At 53.7% G+C, this 17,245-nt stretch overlaps 1 protein-coding gene across 12 annotated transcripts in view; it reads right to left on the bottom strand.

Moving 5' to 3' along the window:
* The window catches only part of WT1 (WT1 transcription factor), an 85,189-nt gene that overhangs the window by 29,138 nt on the left and 38,806 nt on the right, over positions 1–17,245 (bottom strand). For 10 of the 12 annotated variants that reach the window (XM_053946724.1, XM_053946726.1, XM_053946728.1 and 7 more), the window contains 2 exons: positions 5,586–5,722; positions 4,993–5,131 (listed from right to left, as the gene is read on the bottom strand). In XM_053946724.1, coding sequence (XP_053802699.1) covers positions 4,993–5,068 — 76 coding nt within the window. In that variant the 5' untranslated portion in view covers positions 5,069–5,131; positions 5,586–5,722. Of the gene's footprint in view, positions 1–3,378; positions 4,131–4,992; positions 5,132–5,585; positions 5,723–17,245 lie in introns of those variants that run through there. The other 2 variants (XM_053946722.1, XM_053946723.1) reach the window with 1 other exon arrangement.

Below are 17,245 nucleotides of genomic sequence, written 5' to 3'. Positions count from 1 at the left end.
AAACCCCACAACCAAACAAAAAACCCCAACCAAAACAAAAACCCAACAAAACAAAACAAAAAGTCCGACGTGGGCAGGGGAAAGAAACCAAAGGGACTACGAGCGCTTTCCCCTTCACACTCCTCTCCCTTAACCCACTTATTCCAGCACGGGCATCCCTCACGGACCCGTGTGGATGGGGCGTGTGGCTGCAGAGAGATGTTGTCAGTCGAGAGGGAGCACTCGGGGCTGTTTTCGGGAGCCTGTCTCAGCTCCCTTTCGGCGCCGGGTGCTCTGCGCTGGGCAGGTCTCTGCTTCACCAACGATCCGTAATCACAGCGGGTTTCAGAGAGAATAAAATGGAGAGGCAGCGAAGGGATTCGAATATTGCTTCTCCATTTTATTCTCTCTGCTGACAGGCTGGGTGCAGAGACGCCACAGCTCTTCATTAACCTGCGCGGCTGAGCGGGAGAAATGGAGGGAGCCACAGGGGGAAGGAAAATATTCCAGAAGACTTTAAAACCTTCACCTTCGCTGTGATTTTAAGTCGGCCCTGAGACTGCGGGGCTGGCATAGGAGTGGGACTGGCCAAATGTCCCTCACATCCCCCTGACCCCAGGGGCAGAGCTCCTTTCGCCGGGACGCGGGCAGCGTTGACAGGCCGGTACCTAACGGGCTCCCATCCCACAGCTGTTTCTCGCTCCTTATCTCCTCCCTCAGCCCTCAGGGTAGAGGCTCAGCCTTCAACTCCCTTTCCCCCGTTTCCCTCTGTCTCTTTTTTAGCTTTCAGAAAACACTGACACTTTCTACGTTACTTTTGGCCCGCCACAGAGTTTCGGTGACCTTCAAAACTCAGCTCGGAGCAGGACGAGGTTTTGGCCGCATTTTCCGGTGTTGCCTGACCCAAAGCTTCAGGAATGCGATAAGAAAGTTGAGTTCTGAACCGAGCTGCCGATAGTGAGGTCTCTTTAATTAGGGCGTTATCAGAACTAGGCCTGATTAAAATGTGCTGAAAATAATTGAAAGTTGTACATCTGCTGGAGAACGGGGCCCGCTGGAGGCATCCAGTTGTTGGAGGAGCCCAGCTGGATGAAAGAGGCAGGCAAACAAGAAGAGGAAAATTGGGCAGAGGTTTCAAAGCCTTAGTTTCCTACCCCCCACCCCATCCCATCCCATCCCATCCCAGACTTGGCAGAAATGTCATCACAGAGCCAAGGTAGCGTCTTTCCCACGGTCGGAGGAACCTCTTAAAAAAAAAAAAAAAAAAGTTTAACCTTGAGGAGAGCCAAAGCACAAAAAAAAAAAAAAAAAAAAAAAAAAAAAAAGCAAACACCCTTTGCCGATTTTCTCCTTGCCGCAGGAACCTTCTCTCAGCGTGTCACCAAAACCAGCTGTGGCTAAGCCCCAGGGCCGAAGGGACCCCCCCGGCCCGCGGCGAGGCAGCCCGGCCTGGCGGAGCACGGGAGGGAGCCGGGACACGGCCCCTGCTCCCCGCCACGGCGCCGTCCCCAGGCTCCTGCCGGGCCGGGATGCTCGGGGCTGTGCGGAGGGCTCAGTGCGCCGGCCCCGGCCCGCACAGGTGCGGCTGTGTGCGGGGTGTGTGTGCGGTGCGGCAGGCGGAGCACGGCCCGCGGAGAGCCCAGCGTGGGCTCCGTGTGTTGGGGCCTTAAAGGCTCCGTTTCTCCCCGGGGTGGGGAAACCCGGACGTCAGGATGGCGCGGGGTCGCAGCTATTTTGTCCCTCGCTAACTTGAATTTATCTCCCTCGTCCTTCTCTCCACTTTCTTGTCACTATTTCTGCCCGGAGATTATGAATCTCCTCCGATGTCTAAAATCTTTTCAGATGTCTTTCAAAAGTCCCCTTTCAAAAGTCCCTGTCCTGGCGGGCTCCGGGCCGCTCCCCTCCCGTCCCGCAGCTGGAGCTGGGACCCTGCGGGGCACGCAGCGGCTCCGGGGCCTCGGCAGGGCCGAGCCTCGCCCCAGCTCCAGGGATGCTGCCCGTTTTCCCAGCCGGGATCGGCAGCACGGCCCAGGAGCCCCGCTCTGCGCTTTCCTACGTCGGAGCCCGGCGCCGGGAGAACCCTTGGGGCAGGGGCCGGGGGTCGAAGGCAGCGGCGCGGTGGCACCGAGACCGCGACCCGGCACTGCCCGGGGGAGATCCGCGCTGAACAACCCCTGCCCCTCGCTGCAAGCATCGCCCGGGCCTCGGGCCACACCTCGGCGGCCAGCACCGAACGCGTCTGCCGGCCCGTTCTCGGCCTCTGCTCCGCCCGTCGCCCTGCAGCCCGAATCGCCCGGGCCCTTCCCGGGACGCTCTGTCCCAGCCCCTCTGTGGGTACGCGATTGCCCCCGCGGGGGCACAGCAATCCCGAGCTGCGGGCTGGGTGCGGGGAACCCCATCCTAAGAGCAGAGAGACCTCGGCCACTCATCCCGCTCCGGCAGGGCCACGCACGCTCCGCCAATTCCCCGTCCCCCGAGCCGCGGCGCCTTGGCTGCCTGACTCCCCTCGGTGCCTCGCCCGGGGCCGGGCAGTGCGGGGCAAACCCCGGCACACCGCCACTCCGGGGCCAGCTGAAGGAGGGGGAGAGAGACCCGAAGGGTCTCATGCCATCTCTTCGCACGCCGGCCCCTTTTCCTTTCTTCCTCGCGTTCGCACCCGCAAATGTTTATACTGCAGGCACTGGAAGAAAAAGGATTAGATGCTGACCCCGGTGCCACACGCGGATGACCCATTGCCCGGCCGTTCAACCCTCGGGAGCCTCTCAGGGCGGTGCGAACAGCGGGGACCGCAGGGAGTTACGGCGCAGCCGGTCCCGGCCATGGAGATGCGGACAAGAAACGCCGAGTCGCCCGTGCTTGTGCATTCCAGCCCGGGAATACTCAGCCCTCCCGAGCTTAATTCGAAAAGGGGTTTGAAAACACCACTGTGCGGACAGCGCTTTTCGGATTCAGGAGGAAGTTTGGGGATTCACCCCCGCCGCCACCCCATCACCCCCGAGATATGCAGAGGGAATTGTCTCGGGCCACGGGCCCCAGCTCCATTCCAGGACTTGTGCCGTCTCCGGCCCGAACAAACCTTTGCAAAGGCGAGAGGCTGCTCCAACCCGGGGAGGGGGCCGGGGGGCTCCGGCCCGCCTGGCAGAGCCGCCCGCTGCATCCGCTGCCCCACAGGAGGGGTGGGGGCCGAGCAACTCGTGGCTCCTAAAGCTCCCGGGAGCGACGTGGCCGCCGCACAGGGAGGGAAGGGAGGCACGGCAGGGCTGCCTCGCCTAACCCGGCTCGGCTGCCGCGGAGAAAGACCGGGCTCGGTGTTTACATCAGGCGCGGCCCTGCGGGGCTGAGCGGGCGCCTCCGGGGGCCGCCCCCCAAGCCCGGGGCGCCCGGCAGCGCGGCCCTTACCCTGGTTGCGGATGGCTTGCTGGCTCTCCAAGCAGTTGGGCAGGTAGGGCCCGTTGGGGAACATCCGAGCCTGGCCCGAGGGCGGCTGGCTGGGCGGCGGGGCGCCGAAGGGCCCGTAGCGGCAAGCCCCGGCCGTGCCCGTGAACTGGCCGGAGAAGTGGACGGTGAAGGCGCTCAGGTACTGCTCCTCGTGCGGGTCCGATCCGTTCCAGCTCGGCTCCTGCTTGATGAAGGAGTGCGGCCCCAGCGAGCCGTAGGAGGCCCCCGGGGGAAAGTCCAGCACGGGCGCCCACTGCGCCGCGCTGCTCACCGGCATGGTGCAGTTGCTGTTGCCCGGCAGGGAGGGCACGGAGGGCAGCAGCGCGTTGAGGTCTCGGACGTCGGAGCCCATCTGCTCGCAGACCTTCTGCCTGCCGCCGGGCAGCCAGTCTCCCCCCGGGCCGCACTTGTTCCAAGACACCTGGCCCCTGCCCGCCAAGCCGGAGGCCGGCTCCGGCTGCAGGCACCAGGCCGGCGAGCTCAGCCCTTTGGGGGAAGTTTGCTCCGCGACGCAGCTCCCCGGGTCCAGCCCTGCGGGAGCCGGCAGCAGCGACAGGGAAAGGTTGTTCTCCAGGATCGCCTCCGGGCTTGCACCCGCTCGCAGCGCAGGGCAGGGTGCGGTGTGCGTGTGTCTGCGTGTCCGCGCGGGTGTCTGTCTGTCTGTCTGTCTGTCTGTACGAATGTCCGCCCGTCCGAGCTAGGGGGGCACAGCCGCCGCGCACGCCTCACCTCGGATGCCTGCTCAACCCTCAACTTTGCAAAGCTCAAATAGAGGCGCTTGCAGGGGAGGAGGAGTCAGCCACGCCGATCCTCCATTCACACAACCTCCGCCGAGGGGCTGCCCACAGCCCGCTCTGCTGAACCCAGCGGGACCAGGCGCGCCGGGGGGGAGGGGAGACACAGGAGAGCCGGGGACGGAGGGGGAGAGGTGACTGTGGGAGAATATATCTCCCCTACACATCACTCCCACCCTTCTTCTGGTGCAAGCGCCACTAAATCTCACCCTAACGCTCCTCGGCATTAGGACAGACTTGCGGCACTGTTAGAGGGATCCAGGTGGCCAGTAAGTACGTGCTGGCTGACTTCCCCCGCCAGCTCCGTGCATGTCCGTGGGGATTCCCGAGGGCGGCGAGGTCGCAGGCCCCGGGGACCGCGCGGAGAAGCCTCCGCCCTTGCAGGAACCAGGGGAAGTGACACGACCCGGCCCGGGCGGACCCCGTTCCTGAGAGGGGAAAGTGTCTTTCCAGGTGCCTCTCCCGCTACGGGAGGAACCTGCGTCTCCATGAGATCCTGCGGGGTGCGAGCTGCCTGCCCGCCCCCCCCCCGCACCCCTCCCTGTCCCTGGGGGCGCAGGGCCGCGGCACGTCGCCCAGTGCTGGCCGGGCCAGGGCACCGAGGGCTCCGCCGGCCAAGAGAGGGCTGGGCACCCTTTGCAAGGGCCCCGGGACCGGCGTGTGCCCGGCCCTAGCCCCTGTCCCTGTCCCTCGGACCTGCCTGTGTGCGAGGGGAAGGAAGCAGCTGGGCGGGCGGGGGAGGACAGCAGCGCTGTGAGTAACCTGCTTTTGAGAGATTCACCTGGCACTGCTCCTGGGAAGGCCCGGAGTCTCTCTTTCCTCTCCAGCCTCCTGGACAGCGGCTCCTCAGCGTCCATCCCGGGGCCGGCGGCCGGAGGGCCCCCGAGGGCACCCGACACGTTATCCCCGGACTGTCCTTCCTGTCGGGAGACACGGCAAGGTTCGGATCGGCCCCTGCAGCGAGGGGTGCCGTGATTCTGGCCGTGCGGGAGCCCACCTAGACCGACAGGGAGGAAGCCCGGGGCGGGCGGCAGAGCCGCGGGTACCTGCCGCGGGCAGGACGCGCTCTCTCCGGAGGCGGGGAGGGGAATCCTGCCGCCCTCCCGCAGAACTGCTGATGGATAACCACCCGGGGCTGGGGGGTGCCGCTTTTACCAGCAGCCGTGGGGGCAGCTGCCGGCTCAGGGTACTCGCGGAGCACGCGGGGTCGCACCGGCCCCGCCGCCCTGTCCCTTGCGCCTTGTCACCGGCCGCTGTTAGAACCGTGGCACCGCAAACCGGGGTCACCGCCCGGCGACATCCCCGCGGCGCTCAGCCCGCAGCCTCACCCTCCTTTGCGGCGACAGCAGCGACAGAGGCGCCGCGAAGGCTCACCTGCCGCAGGACACGCCGAGCCCCTTGCGTGCCCGGTGACAGTGTACGCCTCGGGATTTCCTTTCCCTCGCGGCATCAAAGGTTACCGCAAGCATCGCCAGCGTTGAAGAGATGTTTTAAGGTTCAAAGGGTAAAGGCTACAACAAAATAAATTAAAATAGGTCGTTATTGGAGCAGCCAAGTATAATTTCATTTTCTCTTAAAACTAATTAGTCATAACGGTCGGTTTTTGTTATTAGTGATTTTTTTTTTTTTCACAAACTATTTCAGATAATTCCCTTTAAAAATCTCTCTTTTGGCGCACACGTCTATTTATTACAAAATAGAGAATACGTGAAGACGTGTAACGTAAGTGCGAAAGATTTGTTAATTATTTTTGCTGATATTAAATATCCTCTAAGTTTACAGGACGTGCCACCTCAGAGCCCACGGCAAAGCAAAGCACGCTGGACGGCACTTGTGAATGCAGCCCGTGCGGGGAAATCGCGCCGACCTTGCTGCCCGCGGGCTCCGGCGCTGCCTCCCCCTCTGCTCCCGCTCTGGCCGCACCGGGGCTCCCGCACACCGCGGTCACCCCCTGCCCGGGACCCGCGGGGAGCTGCGGGATCGGCGCAGGGGCTGCTGCTGGCTTTGCTCGTTTCTGTGACGGACCGACGCGGGAGATTGGTTGAACTGGGTACCTTAAAGGTCTTTCACAACCTAAACTATTTTATGATTGATTCTATGATCTCCGGCTCTGCGATGGACACCGTACATGTAGGAATGGAATTCTTTGGCCAGCCTAAGTGGGGTATTTGATTTCCCATGAAAACTAGCGCTCTCTAGGAGCTAACAGAAAATGCGTTCCCGTAGTGGGCTGTTTTTCGAGCTAGCATGGGGGTTTTCTCTTTTCTTGAAATAACCTAGCTTGATAAATTATCTTAAAAGGGGGGAAAAAAGTTTTCTTGATCGCTTAACTCGGCATTACTCCACCTGAGACGAAGAACTGCCGAAGTCTTTCCAAACCTTCTCCCCTCGCACTTTCCAGCAGTGAAACAAGACGACCCCTTGGCCATTAGCGCATCCTTCCTCCCCGCGGCTGCTGGAGAGGCTGGGGGGGGAGTCAGGAGCTGCCAGCACAGCTCAGCTCAGCTCCAGCTCAGCTCAGCTCAGCTCAGCTCAGCTCAGCTCCAGCTCAGCTCAGCCCTGTGCTGCGCCGAGCGCCGGCACCTGCGCCCTTCCCGGGCCGCCTCAGCCGTGCGGGGCACGCAGAGAGCCCGCCTCGAACGCGCCCGGGGGCGTCCCGGGGCAGGAAAGCCCGGACCCTTCTGTCTCGGGATGGGCTGAGGACTTTCGGGAGACGGCCAGCGCCAGGGAGAGTGAGAAATCTCCCGCCTCGCTGCTCTGCTCCAGCACAGGCCGGGAGCGCTGGCAGCAGCTCCCCCCGGGGCCGCACGGCATGCCGAGAGGAGCTGCTCCCTCTTTGCAGGAGGCATTTGCCCGCCTCTTCCCCAGAGATCCCGACCCCGATCCCAGACAAATTCCGGCATAAATCGTTCCGGGTCTCGCACACCGGGTGCACGCGTGCGGGTTTGGGTGCCCGGTTGAACGCGATGGCCGAGGAGATGGCAGTCCAGGGACAGCATCTCCTTTGTCGGTTTCCAGACACAGGCGGTCCGGAACATTCTGCCCTGTCCCCTCCAAACACGGCCCGATCCAAACCTCTGACAGGCTTCACTGCCCGCTGTTCCAGAGCTACGGCAATTCCTGATAACGCTCAGCCTTCGATTGTGCTCGAAGGCATACTCTGCCAGGTTAAACAATAGCTGGAGGAGGATCTTTCTAGTGAGTCCCACTCGATCCCGAGAACAACGGGCTCGGGAACCTGCTTCAACCTGAGCACCGCTGCCGCACCTCCCCAGCCGACGTTTTCCCTCTGCCATGCTAGCCAATTAAGGAAGGGACCGGTAATTCTTACTAAACTCCTAAAACGATCCCCCCACGGTTCGGAGGTGGGCGAGACTGACTGAAACAGAGATAAATCCCCAGCCCTTCCCCTCCTGCTCACGCCGCTCACAGCACGCAGGGGGATCTGTCTCCTTTCACTCAGGGAGCTGATCAGAGTTTGATTATTTAAGAGCTAAGAGCAGCAGAAACAAAGCTGCGAAGCATCTCCAGGAGCGCAGAGGGCACAGGGGCAGGAACTCATCACGGCGGGCCCAATCTCTCATTTCTCGCTGCGGAGAGCTGCGAGCACCACGGGAGCCGGGAGCCGCCGGCAAGGCGGGACCAGCCTTCCGTGTGCGGGCTGACGTGGGCACCGGAACGCTTTCGAGCTGCCTAGAGGACATTTTGTTTATCCCCTGAGGGTAAAAGAGTTTTTTCTTGATGCACGGAGAAGCAAAGATGCGCGACCCCTCCCCGAAGCTGACGGGAGCGGGGCACTGCGGTCCCCCCGAGGCTGCGGGGATGGCGAGCAGCCCCCGCGGGGTGCTGGACATCTCCCGAGGTCCCGGCTCTTCCCCCGCTCCGCCGGGGCAGCCTCCCCAGCGCCGAGCCCGCCGTGCAGCGGGCCGGGCCCGGCCGGCGGGGCTCGGGCCATTATTGTACCGTAAATCTTGGAAACGCTGGAACTAATTACGGAGAGGATATGTCTCAATTTGTTCCGCATTAGTGCCGCGCCGGGACGCAGGCACCGAGCACGGGAAATTGATGGGCCCGGCCCGGCCCAGCCCCGCCGGGACGGCGGCCCTGACCCCGCGTTCAACCCGGGGGGGGCGGCCCCGCTCCGCCTCTCCCGCACCTGCGGGGCCCCGCGCCCAGCCCGCCCCCGGGCGGTGCCCGCTGCAGCGCCGAGGCTGCGGCCGGGAGCGAGGTACCACGCGGGCTCCGGGAAATTTATTAGCGTGCTGCTAGGACGAGGCTCGGTATAAATCACCGAGCTGTACAGAGCCATAAAGCATCCCTGAGCGTCCCGCCCTGGCCGGGGTTCTGGTGAATAGGAGTTCATGGAAAGCTGGGTATCTGTAACATCTTTCAGATCTGGAGTATGTGACGTTTTTAAAGTCTTAGATATACAATGGGATATACTTATGGAGCAGCTAAAACTATTACATAGAATTTTTATAGGTATTTTGTACTTACATACAAAAGAAATGTTGGGGAAAAAAGCTCTTAGGTAAGATGCTGAGTTCTTGGCATTACAGCTAATGGCTTTGAAGGTAATAAAATTATTATTTCGGCAGGAGAAAATAAAAATATTCTAAAATGCAGTGTATTATAAGTGGGTGTCTGGTAACTGAGACTTAAGGAATTAATTACTCCCAGGTTGTAGCATGCAGATCCCACTGTAAAGGCACACTGAACTCTAAATGTAATCGTATATAAACACTCAGTAACAATACCTGGCATGGAGACCAATTCAAAGATTTCTTTGAGCCGCCTGGGGCACCATCTTTGAATACAAGTACATACTGGAAATGTAAAGCAAACATTTATGCATTCAAAAGAGTTAGAAAGGCTCCAGCTGCAGTGGACAAACACTACAGTGTCCTCACGGGTAAGGAAAGGTACCCACAGCCTCAGGTCTCACTAACTGCAGGGTATTACAGGACAGGGACAGAAATTAATTGTCCTTTGCCAGTTTCTGCACAGACTGGCCATGAACATGTTTTCCTAAACACTAACCATCCATGCCTTTTATGTCGACTTAATTCTTTAAGAAACACACTTTAACAACGCAAAGCAAAGCCCAAATCTCCCTTTGTTCTGACAAAGCCCTTTTGCAGCCCTGTGAGAAGATACCCTCTCCATCACTTGTTCTTAGTGGGAAACAAGAGGGCTCCAGCAGCTGGTCTGTCTTAGCTGAGGGTCTAAACCCCTTTTCACGGGGTTTTGTTCGTTGTACACACCTCAGAGGAATTCACCCATGTAAGCCCCTGACTGACAGTGCAGTAGGGCAGGTGTTGCCACTGAAATCAGTGCCTAAGGGTGTCAGCTCACCAGGACTTGTACCACGCAGTGGAGGAGGCCAAGCACATCCTCTGCCTGAGGATATTTGGTGAGCATAGAAGGCGAGCAGTGGGGACAACGTGCCTAATGCCTAAAGCACAAGAGAAAAGCTCCTGGGTTCTGTTCAATACCTTCTGCACGCCCCAGAGAAGTGGAAGAGGTGACAGCAGTTTTGCCAGAACAATGGGGGACTCCAGCAGTGTTTGTGGAGTGCTTGGAGACCTTGGGTAAGCACAGAAAGGCAGATGGTTGCATTTTGCAGCACAGCTCTGTGTGATGTGTCAGTGATGTGACCTGTGAGGGGGTGGCAGGGCTGGAGAGCTGTTGCAACACGGCGAGTCCCTCCTCCCAGCCCCAGCAGCACAGCACAGCCAACACCCACGGCTCCTTCACAGCCTGGGCAGACATTCACTGCCCCCAGCCCCCCAGCACAGCCCTTTGGCTTCCTTAGACACTGAGAAAACCCAATCCTTTGCAACCACAGCTCCATGAAGGTGTGTGTGTCTCTCCTCTCCCTGGACTGCACGTACTGATACGTGTGGGTTGCAGCAATACACATGAGCTAGAGAAACTCATTTTACTCATCTGGGTGGCTGGAAGCAACAGGCAGCAAAAAACAAGACCCCCAGCTGAAACAAGAGTTTTCCTCATTCTTAATTCCAAGGCTTCCCACTCAATATGGCTTTTGGTCAAACCTGAAGGTTTACAGGCAAACTGTCCCTTGTGTGGGTGGGGGATATCTGGACACGAGTGTGAGAAGTCCATGGTTTCAGGGCATCAGCCCAAGAGAGATCTGCTGCAAGCAGGGACAGAAGCCTCGGTATCAGACACAATTCAGATGGGCTGCAGCTGTCACTGCTTTCAGATTTGTGACTGTCACTGTCCAGCTGCAGCCTCTGCTGCCCCCACTGCCACTGTCCCACCAAGCTCATGCTGACATGGGCTGTGCAGGGACAGCCACAGGCAAGGCTGCAGAGAGAGTGGGGGAAGAAAGGAGAGGAGGGAGGGAACCCACATGTTGAACTTGCCTTAGAAGTCAAATTTCTTCTTCATGAGAAGGACATTCCTTTCCCTTCAGATTTTATGTCTGTTTGAGTGCACTAAATTCATCTGAGTACTGCTATGACACAGGAATTAAAAGCACTGAGGGTTTGCTGTAGCTGTTGAGTCAGGGGTGCAGACTGATCACATCTACCTCTTGTTTTTCTTCCTATTACATGAAAGCAGAGTTCAATAAAGTTCACATCGGAACTAAGACCTGCTTTGTGATGTCTTGACAAACCTTTCCTGATATATTTATCACATATTAGTCAGAAAGAAAGAAGCACAAAGGAACCCTGTCAACTTGTTATTTATGTTTTTTAAATGAAATAGTGAAAGGAATGAGCAAGTAAGTGTGATTCCTTTCTCTAGATTGCATATCATAGATTAATAGCTCCATGAACAGATTTGCAAGTAGCACCATCATGCTAGTCAAGATATTAAAAAGTTTATGAGCAGTTGCTTAGGAAAAACAAGATAAAGCCCATGGAAATCTGATACTGGTCAATGGTGCATTTATTCAAAACATAATACTCACTTCAAGTTCCCATAAATCCTTTGCAAATGAAACTTCCATTGTGATCACTGTTCCAGATCTAAATGATTTATTTTTTTTTTCCTTTGGTAGACATTAGATAGATCTCAGAATGTGCAAGTTATGTACCTACTGATACAGAGTTAATCATGCACCCATGAGATAATAAATATTAAATTTAAATAAGAAGATATTTTAAAGAAGGGCTATCTTCACAATTTTTTTTTTAATTTGTGGCTGAACTTGCATGAAAAATCTCACATTTCTGTGTGATTTGTTTCAAAACTCAGGGCTTCCACTATTCAAAACTCTGAAAGTTCTTGGGAGCAAAGTAGACATTGGATTGTGTGCAGTTTCAAAACTGAGTTCTTAGCAATATTTAGAATCATAGAATGCTTTGGGTTGGAAATGGCCACAAAGATCATCTCATTCCAAACCTCCTGGAGTGGGCAGGGACACCTTCCAGTCCACGAGGTTGCTCCAAGCCCCTGGCCTTGAACACTTCCTGGAATGGGGCAGCCACAGCTTTTCTGGGCAACATGTGCCAGCTCACCACTCTCACAGTAAAGAATTTCCTTCTACTAACCAATCTAACCCTGCCCCCTGTCAGTGTGAAGCTGTTCCCTGTGTCCTGCTCCCCTATATCCTTGTGCAAAGTCCCTCTCCAGCTCTCTCCTAACCCCTTTAGGCACTGGAAAGCTGTTGGAAGGTCCCCCCAGAGCCTTCTCCTCTCCAGGCTGGATAACCCCAGGTCTCAGCCTGCCTTCACAGGAGAGCTGCTCCAGCCCTCTGAGCAGCTCAGGGCCTCCTCTGCACTCAGTCCAGCAGGTCTGAGCCCTTCTCCTGCTGGGAGCCCAGGGCTGGATGCAGAGCCCCAGGTGGGATCTCCGGAGAGCAGAGCAGAGGGGCAGGGTCCCCTGCCCTGCCCTGCTGCCCACGGTGCTCTGGCTGCAGCCCAGGGCACATTTGCCTTTCTGGGCTGTCCCTGCACACTGCCAGCTCCTGCTGAGCCTCCTGTCAGCCAACACCCCCGTCCCTTCTCCTCAGGGCTGCTCTCCAGCCCTTCCCAGCCCAGCCTGTGTTTGTGCTGGGGATTGCCCCAGCCCAGGTGCAGGACCTTGCTCTTGGCCCTGCTGAGCTCCATGAGGTTCTCCCAAGCCTCTCCAGGCTGTCAGTGTCCCTCTGGATGGCATCCCTGCCCTCCAGAGGCTGCACACAGAGCGTGCTGCTGGCAAACCTGCTGAGGGTGCCTTCTATCCCACTGTCCATGTCACTGATCCCAGTTTATCTCAGTTTCACCCTGAGCAGCAGCAGCCTCTGCAGTTTCTATGTGCTTTTGAGGAAATGGGTCCTATTGCTCCGAGAAGCTGCCTGAAAACAAGGAATGTACTGAAAGGCCAAGCAGAAGAGGAAAGCAACCTGTAAACCAGTTTTTCTGACTTCATGATCTGAGCTCCCCCAGTTTATAGAAGCCGTGTGGTCTTCACCGCCTCTGGGTTTTTTAAATTCTTCTTTCCTAAATGCTCAAACCCAAATGGGCTCTCAGTTATAAACCTACTCTCAGAACCTCTGGGCAGAAGTCAAAGTAAGTTCAGCAAATTGGTTGGATATCAGCTAAAAACCACACTTAATTTTTCATCTGATAAACTCCTCTCAGAGGAACTCCCAGAGTCAGCTTTAGCCAGACACCAGATCTATAATGAAATAATTCTATGATTGGGTAACATGAGCACCCCACAATAGCTACATCTGCTTTATCATGCAATGAAAGTTCTTGAATCAGTTGGATGAGTTCTCTGGCCAAATATGGATTTCAGAGTATTTAACACTTGCAACATGCTCCACTCCAGCACTGTGTATCAGTAATATCGATGCAGATATTGCAAAGGGTTGGGCTCAGAGTTCTGAGGACGTGCACAAAGGAATTTGCAATTGTCACCTAATGCATCTTCAGAGATCCTGTCACTTTGGACAGCTCAATCCAGCCCTGCAGTCTCCTGCCTTTAGCATCAAAGAACCAGGATCAAGCCCACAACCTCAGAGGAGGTAGATTTTCTTCAAGATCTGTAATATTATTTATGAAGCCTAATTAAAAGAGAAGCCAGAGGCCAGACAGAACTCAAGAGGTGCTCTGGGCTGCCCAGCAAATCCCAGGAATCCAAGGAACCTCAAACACAGTTAAGAGAGGGAAGCACTATCCACTCCTGGATGCCACGTTATAAGAGCTGTGCATTGTGAGGCTCTGAACAGTCTTGTACAACTTTTCCCAAATCACAGAAGTCCCCTGGGAAACCTCAGTAATCAAACAAGATCTCGTGGTCAGGAAGCTTTTCTTCATCCAGCCGATTTTATTTCCCCTTCATCATTCCATCTATTACTCATTACATCCTCCTGCCAAACTCCACATAATTCTTCTGTCTCTCTCTCATGCTTCCATGTTTCAGTTACATATAGACCACTATATTCTTTCATCCAAGCTTTTCCTACTCCTTATTCAGGATGCACATATTTAATCCTTCCCATTTTTCCAGCACCTCTGCTGAATAGAAGCCCTCCAAACTGAACAGATATTCTACAAACAATTATATTTGGCAGTACCTAAATGTAGAGACACACAAACCAATGATTAAATCACCTTGAACAACTGAGTGAGAGTTCAAAGCCATAAAATTGTCAAATCGGGACAGGGAACTTTGGATGACACTAAAAGATCAACTTCACAGGAAGCCCTTGAATAATGATACATTAAAAATAACCCCAAGTTTGCTTTACAGTCCTTATCTTAAGGAATATGTTGCTAGGTGCATATCTGCAGTGATTTTTATGCACAAAATATTTTAGAAGTGCTCTGCCACTGTGACATCAGGCAGATACTGGTAAGTGCATTATACCTTTACAGTTTTACAATATATTCGTGAGCTACAACAAAATTATTGTTCCAAGATGTGTACTGCAGTTCATGTAAAGGCAACTTTTTACACAATTAAATCACTTACTGTTGAGCAATTCATGCTTCAGACCTTAGAACATCACTGTGTTACAGAGTTACAACAATTTGCTCCTATCATCATATCCTGCTCAAAGATGCAGCTTCCACAGCCTTTCCCTGCTAGAAACTGCTAGAATGTGGGTTTTATCCATAAACAAGGCAAGATCATTCCACAAACCAGAGCATTTTGCAAATCATACTTCATCTACATAACTTACAATTGTATAAGCTTAGTTTGAAAGACTTCAAGACTTCAAGTTTAGTCATCTGAAGGCAAGGAATATAGTAATTTCTCTCCTTGAAACCTGGGAGCATTATATATTTGGAATTGGTTTTACATCCAGTTAGCAAGTACAATTATCTAGATACCCATTTATGAGCTGTATGATGAGACATGGATAACGGGGTGTCTTTTGGTCCATTTGGGATTACTGAAAATTTCACCATGCCCACGAGAAGGGCGATGGCTGCAGAAATAAGACAGCTACTATGTGATCTGTGGGAGCCCCTAACATCTGAGCAAGAAACATCTGGGCAACTTTCATAACAAAAAGAGCAGCTGGCAGATTTAAAGGATCATGAATACCCAACAGAAGGAGGCATCCCAGTGAAACACCTGCATCTGCCTGCTAAGCCTGGACCTCTGCAGAGCACAAATGGCACAAAACGTGCACTTCCCAAGCCAAGCACAAATATTTTTACTAGAGTTATATTTTTGCAAGATGGTTTCTTGTCTTTCCATAAAGCTACTCTTTCCTCAGCTTCTGTGCTTGTTCTCCTCCCCACAAATGCATTCCTGTCAAAAAAGGAAGGATGCACACCATTCCAGTCTTTGCCAGGGAACTGAAAGGAGCTACACAGCACAGAACATTTAGCAATCATTTTTATTCCAAAGCCACAAGGTGGTCTGATTCCCTGGCATCTATTTACCAGGAAAAAGGGGGTGAAGAGAGTCTTAGCCCTCCTGCAGCACATGGCTCTGCCTCACCTCCTGCAGGACTCTCATCTGTTCTCTGACTTCTCCCCCTGTGAACTGGGGTCACGTTCTCTCCTGACTGCAGCCAGGAAAAAAAAATAGATGGCACAAGGTATGCAAGGTATCAGGCCCATGACTGCTGACAAATCTCTAAGTACTTCAGTGGATTATGTTGGAAGCATATTCCTGGAGATACTGTTCGTGTTTATAAAGTCTTCTGGGGTGAACATTGCTCAATGGAAAAGCAGCGCAGAAATTTAACAAAAGCTACGCTGCAAAAGGCAAAAAAGTAATTCTCCCACAGGAACTGAAAGGCATTTCATACATGTCCAATGAGACATTAAAAATAATTATGTGGAAGAGTAATAGCTCCCTTGGTTGTTTTAATATATTTTTGTCTACAAACAAGAAACGTTCTCTAAACTGCTGCCTTGGCTTGGCTTGAAAGGTCTCTCAAACAAAAGCCCTTCAAGTGACCCTTAGATTATTAAAGCTCAGTAACAATGAATGTGGATCTCAGTTCAAACAAAGACTGGAAAAATAAAAAGACAGCAGTTTTGGTCTTGGAAATGAGTGTGCCTCACCAAACTGGAAACACATAGAATGTATTTTTGATCAATAGTCATCCCTCCCCTGAACAAACCCGAAACCTTTTGTTTAAAGATTTCAACACTGGGTTTCTCTTAAACAGTAACTGCAAATAGTCCCACTTCTAGTGCAAATGGCAAGGTTGGATTCCATGTCTGAATTTAAACTTCCCAGAACTCAGACAGCATTTCAGATCAACAAGAGATTTTTTTTTTATTCTACTCTTAATGATTTTTTTCCTCCAAAACTTGCTGAAATGCCATAAAGATCCTTAGAAACATTTGTGGTGAACAAAAATGCCAGCAACACCAAATTACAAAGCTTGAGCACTCTGATCTGTGTCTCCCATGAGAAAGACACAAAGGTTGAGATGTTCAATGACAGACATTAATGTCAAATGCTAAAGCAGGAAAAGCAAACATAGGAGTGGGGAGAGATATACAGGCCCCATAGAATATCTTGTTTTGAAAGTCATATGTCATTTAAATGGCCTTTTTAACTGAAGAAGTTAATTAAAAATATATTTTTGTGTCATTTGCTGACAAAACATGCACAGCTGCCAGTTGATGGAGTCAGTTTTGCCCTCATCAGCTGTTGGCACAAGGTTTATGTATCCCCTTCCTTCTGTGAGCACCAATGGCTGTGCACAGCACTCCCTCCAAGCACAGACCAAACAGGATCTTGCCAAAAAAGTGGGGCAAAATGTCAAAATCATCAAGTTTCATCTCCTTTGCATCAACCAAACTTGCCCTTGCAGCGAGCAGAACTGGAAAAGTAGGGATTGTAGCTATAGCTGGGAGAAGGGGACAATCTCCCTGAAGGACAGTGGTCCTCTGTGCAGCCCACCAGGAGCTTCCCAGTGCCCCACCAACCTCTCTGGCCTTCCATGTGTGCCCTGGTCTTTATCATCTCAATAGACACCTTCATTCTGCTCGCACTCTCTTTCCTTCTGAAGCAGCAGCCAAGCTCTCTCCTACCTCTGTGGCTCAGCCACTTTTTTTGGGAGCTCCATTTGCTATTATCAACACAGGGGCGTCCAGCAGACACGAGTGTTTAGCCATGATTTGGCTGGGAACACCAGGACATACCAAAACTCTGATGTTTCCACTGTGGAAGTTCAGCACCACTGGGAGAAACCGTAGAGCTGAGCAGGTGGATAAAAATGCAACACATTTTCCCTAAACCAACACCCTCTGTACATTAACAAGGGCACCTGATGGATGTGCAGAAACGATGCATGGCCAAACTTTGTCTCTTCTTTGTCAAATTTCAGAACAGAAAATGGAAATGGGCTTGATATTGAGAACAGGGACAATCCAAACAGAACTGCATGTCTGCTTTAGCAGCTTGTAAGCCCTAAGATCACTTCTCTGCACGGGGATGCTTAATGACTGGAACTGGATTAGAAACCCTTGCTGACCACAGCTTTCTGTTCAGCCCATTTCTATTCAGAGCACTAAATTAGCTACCTTTGTGCTGTGCCCGATTCCTGCCCAGGGGGTTAGGGACATGTTTGTTCTGTATAACCATGGCAACAAAGT

Source organism: Vidua chalybeata, chromosome 6, assembly GCF_026979565.1.
Source record: "Vidua chalybeata isolate OUT-0048 chromosome 6, bVidCha1 merged haplotype, whole genome shotgun sequence".
NCBI lineage: Eukaryota > Metazoa > Chordata > Aves > Passeriformes > Viduidae > Vidua > Vidua chalybeata.
Note: the sequence above shows the minus strand (reverse complement) of the source record. Positions and strands in the feature narration are given on the sequence as shown.